The sequence below is a fragment of the Netta rufina genome (assembly GCF_964035555.1).
Source record: "Netta rufina genome assembly, chromosome: Z".
NCBI classification, from domain to species: domain Eukaryota; kingdom Metazoa; phylum Chordata; class Aves; order Anseriformes; family Anatidae; genus Netta; species Netta rufina.
The window spans coordinates 27,008,766-27,014,765 of NC_140126.1; the positions used below are offsets into that span (position 1 = coordinate 27,008,766).

At 44.7% G+C, this 6,000-nt stretch overlaps 1 protein-coding gene across 1 annotated transcript in view; it reads right to left on the reverse strand.

Annotated features, from left to right (window-relative positions):
• The window catches only part of GLDC (glycine decarboxylase), a gene marked incomplete at both ends in the record, with an annotated part of 40,873 nt that extends 35,372 nt beyond the window's left edge, over window positions 1-5,501 (reverse strand). The window contains one exon of the mRNA XM_084305153.1: window positions 5,129-5,501. Coding sequence (XP_084161279.1) covers window positions 5,129-5,501 — 373 coding nt within the window. The remainder of the gene's footprint in view (window positions 1-5,128) is intronic.
• Window positions 5,502-6,000: the final 499 nt, after the last annotated feature.

The following is a 6,000-nucleotide window of genomic DNA, read 5'->3' on the forward strand; positions in this document are numbered from 1 at the left end:
CAGAAGAATGCTAACCACAAAAGTGATCTTAAACATGCCTAATAACCCCTTTTTCAAAATCAAATTGCTGAGTTTTCAACTTAGGGGACAGAAGGGTCACTGAGTCCAGAAAATTATACATTTATTCTGCTGTATGTACCCTAGGACATATGTAGTGAAAACACATCTTGTAAATGCTTATTTGAGGCTAAAACACTTGAACAAGACTAGTATTTCAGCAAGTGTCAATATCTGCAAGTTAAAACCACAACTTTTAAGACCTCAGTGTTGCATTACAAATTTCTCTCAGCTCTCCCCAGCAACAGGTAAAATGAAGAAATATACAAATTGGGGAAGTAAAATGGAATTAGAAAATTTACTACTGTTAAGAAACAGTTGGAAATTGGCTATCAAACTTAGATGTTTCTTGCTAGTTTCTGAAACTATGGCTGAAGTGCCTTTATCTTTAATTCATTTCACTGGTAGAAGTCTATAAATCCTTTAAGAACCTTATTCAGCAAGAAGTAAAACTGCCAGGTAAGTCACTGCAGTTGATCTTTATTCCCCTCATTATTACATTAGATATGATCAGCGACAGTACCCAGGATAAAGTTCATTGATCTTGCAGCACTCTTATCAGACAGCTGTGGAAAAAAACTCACTAAAGCTACCACTAGGAGTTCAGCAAGGACACTTCAGGACTGCCACCCCCTACACATCCACAGGTAGAAAAGGCAAAATACATCACAAAAACAGTATGAAGTGAGTTACCCTGTCATAAAATAAATTTCTGCTAGTCTTTTAGTGTAAAGCTACTATGCTAAACACTTATGAGATACCTGCAAAAAAACAGAGTATCCAGAGAAGTTCAGAGAGGAGCCAACAGGGAGGAAAAAAAAAAAAGTGAGAGAAACAGATTGAGATTTACAACTTACACTTACCCAGCCTGCCTGGAAAGCAGAGGCAGCCTGAACATACTGAGATTTACCTGCATAGCAGTTGAATTTGAAAACAGAAACAGTCTCTCTTACAGTATGACTGCTTCTGAACCACATCCTTTTCAGAAAGGTTTAGGCTGTAGACTCAATTGGTTCCTTACACAGGTTTTGTAGATTAATCTTTGTAACCCCTTAGGTTTTATAGAACAAGTAGGAATGTTTTGGAAGAAATCATGGTAGAATTGATAGACTCATTCTTTAATTCAAAGCCTAGAATTTGGATTAATAGGCAGCATTGCAGGGATAACCAGTACTGATACACAGTGTCAGTTTTCAGGGATAAAAGGAGGGTTACTCATAAAGTGATCCGTTCTTTGACTTCAAATGGGTCAGACACTACATATGTGCTAAAGCACCTTCAGTAATTGGAAAAAAAAAAAAAAAAAAAAGCTAGCTGTTAAGGTTCACTTGTAGTCACAGTGGGAAAATGCTCTGTAATAACAGCTGATCACAAATAACTACATATTGAACAGATGCCTAGCCTTTGTTGTGAATATTGATTAAACAGAAGCTATATGCCAAAATAACACGTTCCCTGGCCTAAATCTGCAGAAAAAGCTGGCTCTAAAAAGCCTCCCTTCTAGAGTAAGTTCAGAATAAGTCCTGCAAACCAGGACTTTTAACTCCTTGGTCCCTACTGGCCTTCACTGTTATGTTCAGGAGGTTTTACAGCATTGACTGTCAGTGGGCTCATGGCAGCAGGCACTTTTAAAATAGCTTTTTTCCTTTCTGGCAGCAGAGGAACATGGATACTTCTGTCATACCAATGACAGCAACTCATTTCAAATACTTCTTAGCTCAAGTTGCACTATTTTTCTCCTTCACCACTGACCATGTCTATACTAGAAGACGTTTGCCAGAAGAGTGCTGAAAAAACTGAAAGAGCATTCCTAGTGTAGATGCACTTGTACACACCTGTAAGTGTAAAGTTTAGTATCTACCATTCACACATATGCTAATATCCACTCGGGGCTAGAGTCTTTCTCTGTCAATATATTGTCTGTCAGGGAAGTAATGAAGTTTGAAGCACACTTCTATGTTAAGAAAACTAGGAAATATAACACAAAGAAGTGCTTATACTGTAATGAGATGTTTTATTTAGGAATGGTAGAATATGCTATAACATTTAAAACGGCTTTTCAATATAAACTGCAACATAAGCTGGAGGATTTCTTTTACTGCTGTTGCATACAGACAGATGATTGATTTTCTAACTTTTAGATAATTTGTGGCATTACCAGTGAAGGATCTGTAAAGCAAAACAATCCCACTGCCACACCTAATCAAACTTTGAAGATATATATATCAAATATCTTTTCCTTCTCTGTGCTGTTGGTACAGTTTCACAGCTCACATGAGAGCCTTGTCAATTTGCCTAGATCAGCTGTCCTCAGCTGATACATAGTCCTCAATGGACATTTTTCTCCTGTGTTTCCTTTTTCTGCATGTGGAGCATAGCTGTTATTTCACATTTAGATCTGAGACAAGGCTTAAGGCTATAAAATCTTAAAAAATTAAAGTAATTACAGAGACATAAGATACCCATCCAGACATATCATTTATGGTATATGCATAGTTTTCATGGGCTATAATTCTAGCTGTAAGCAACAACTTTAAAGAGACTTCAATGCAGGCTCAACTGCATTTCCCAATATGAAGGAGTAGCTTGAGTACAGCTCAATTGCTCAGTTGCACACTAACCTGTCACTATGTCAGGAGCCACCATTTGCTTTTATTGAAACAGAGCTGTTCAGAAAAATGGAAGTGTATATTTAAACCATTAGAAATTGCCATAGTAAGAACTTTATAAATACTGTAGTTAAACAACACATTTTTTAATGGCCTTGCCCTGTTCTCTCATCACATGTATGAGTTCTGGGAATAGCAGGGGCAAAACTGTCTTCATTCAAACAAAAAGAGCACATTTAAAAAATGATACAGTTCTCACAACACTTTCCCCATTTGTTATTTTGTTTTAGTACAAGGTATGGGGATGAGAAATGATGTACTGTACTTACATAAGTTAATTCCACACTGGTAAATAGAAAGACATGTTCTCTCTAATTGTACATTATCAAGGAATCAAGTTTTATCCAGAATATGTTGTTCTAGGTCCAAGGTGTTCGAAGTGAAACTGCGTAACTTTAAGCTGAGACTTCTAACTCTGTTTTAACAAGCTGTGAAGTTTTCTGCTACCAATGGAGTGGAAAACTAAGTGGCAAAATTTTGCACAAGTTACAAAAGACAGCTAGTCTGTCACACTGAGGGAAGAAGAAAAGGCAGTAGTGTACAGACAAAAGTTTTCTGTACTTCATCTCTTTTGAGAACTCACCGCATGCATCGCAATGTGAGACTGCATCACAGTCACATTCTTTCAAAGTATAAGAGAACTTGAACAGCATAACAAATGAAGCAAAGAGCCAGTGGACTACATGCACCACTAGCTAATGAGGTCCCCTTGCACAGCAAGAACTTGCATGCAACAGACCATCACTAATTCATAGTTGATTTAAGAGATATCGCCTTCAAACAACATGAAAATCAGTATGAGAACACGCAGAACTGCATCAAGATTTTGACTTAAGTTGGCCTCACTGGTTTAGCGTTCATTAATGTGAATTTTTTTTTATTCTTAACTGTACAGTATCACAGTAATGTCTATTTTAGAAACATAAAACTTTGTAAGGATATCATGTATAGAGTCCCAAAAATGAAGAATGTTTTTTTAAGTAGTACTTATTAGTGGCAATTTGTCTCCTCTTAAAGACTATAAAAAAGTATTTAAGAAGTTCTCTTTCCTGAGGACAAACACAAATACCTCTTCAGTCAGGGAGTACTGACCAAAGTACATTAACTATAGAAAAGCTCACAAAGGAAGTACTTACAGCAGCAGCCACATGGAGAGAAGAAGATGATTAAACCTCACTTCTCCTGCCCACCCTCATAGGGTGGGAAAACTACCAGAAAATCAAGTGTCATTGCACTAAGGGAGCATTTCACCAGATGGACCTTTCTGCCAATGCCCAGCTCCATCATCCCAGCCCCAGCTTCCCTGGGTGTGCTCCCTGGCTCTGCTCCTGACGGCAATGCCCCACCTGGCACCCACCCAGGACTCCCTGAGCAAGCACACTCCAGCTGTGGTACATTGGTAAGTAATGTGAGGAGCCAGTCATAGGGACCACAACAACCCAGGCAAGGGATCAAGACATAAATACAAAGCTAATACCAGCCAAATCGCCTCTGGTATCTGAACAGCCAAGGAGATTTGCAAGTTTTGCTGGAATTGCTTAGGTGGGTGCATTGTTAAGGGTTTCCTTCGCTCCCTGGATTTCCTGGGTTATGTTTACACGTGATGTCCGATATATCTAGATAGTGAAAACTTTTAAAAATATTAACATGAGGACTCATTGAGCCACATCAAGTTGACTACGGTGATTTGCTCTGGTGCCACAATAGCTGGCTCAGATGCCTCACATTCCTGCTCCGCACCCATCTCCCTCAGCCGGAGGGATTCAAAACGCCAGCCGGCGGCCCCTCGGGCACCGCTTAGAGGGGGGTTCACGCAGGTTTTGCAGGCTTTTAGGGCGTGCACGCTCCCACCCGGGGGCGCGGGGAGCACACAAAGGCGCCGCGCAGAAGCACGGGAGCCGCGCGGGGTCGGCAGCCCCGCCGAGGGGCGATGTTTCGCCACGCCTCCCCCTCCGCATCGGGATCTCGGGACAAAGCGGCGGCCCCGAGCCGAGAGGCGGCTCCCGGCTTTTCCCTCCCCGAGCTGCGACAGGCAGAGCCCGGGAGGAGGCTGGGGGCGGCGGGGTCACTCACCCACGGGGTCCTCCATCCTCAGCGGCCTGCGCAGCCGGATGCTGCCCGGGATGGCTTTATCCATCAGCTCCTCGACGCTCTGCAAAGAGGCGGCGGCACGCCGGCGTTAGCAGACCCCAGACCCCACGGACACCCCCAGCAGCAGCTCCCCCCCCCCATACGCCGCACGGACGCCCACCTGCACCCCGAGGGCTCGCAGCATCTCCCTCTTCTCCCCCTCCCGGGGGCCGATGTGCCGCCGGGAGAAGTCATCGTGCCGCGGCAGCAGCTGCTCGATGCACCGCGCCGCATCGCCTCCTCCTCCTCCTCCTCCTCCTCCACCGACCCACCGCTGCTGCTGCTGGTTGTGCCGGTGCTGCCCACCGCCCCCAGCCGGCCGCAGGTGCCTCGGTCCCCCCCGGGCCGCCAGCCGCCCCCACCAGCGCCCACAGCTCTGCATGGCCCCGCCGCGGCCGCCGCCGCCGGCAGCCCACGCTTTGTGGCCGGGGCGGGGGCGGCGGCGGCGCGGCCCCCTCCGGCGGCGCCAATGGGGCGGAGGGGCGGCGCCCTGCTCGCCCCGCCCCGCCGGCACCTGCCCCCCACCCCCCAACCTTCCCCAAAAAATCCGCCCCGCTCGGCCCTGACCCCGGTGCCGAGGCTCCCCTCCCCTCCCCCCGACAAAGCCAACAGTAAAGTTCTGGTGCTCCTTCTGCGGTGCTCCATCTATCCGCCTGTGATTAATTTCATTATAGACATCAATATCATCATTGTAGGAAAGCTGACATAGGTGCCAAGAAATATCTCTAATCAAGATGTACACTTTTCTGGATACAGTCAATATTGGGTGGCATTTCCATTGCTGCGGTTTGGTTTTATTTAGATATATCTGACATTAGTAAGAAGAAATTTGGGCTCAGCCTATTTAGAGGCAATGCTAGAAACAGAATTATTTAGATAACATTATACATTATGCTTCATGCTTGCTATTTCTGTACTACAATTTTGACACACTTTTTACACATCATCCTGGTCACTGTTTTTGTGGTGCACTGGTGACTCTTCCTTTTTACCTTCAGAGGATAGCCCCATGAAGGAGTAGCAGTTAAATGACTGACAGCTACAAGGCTGCTGTTAAAATCCTCTGAGAATTTACCTCTCTGCCTTGGCTGCATCCCTCTGTGAGGGCACGAAGCTGTGACCTGATGAAAAGACCTCAGGGGCA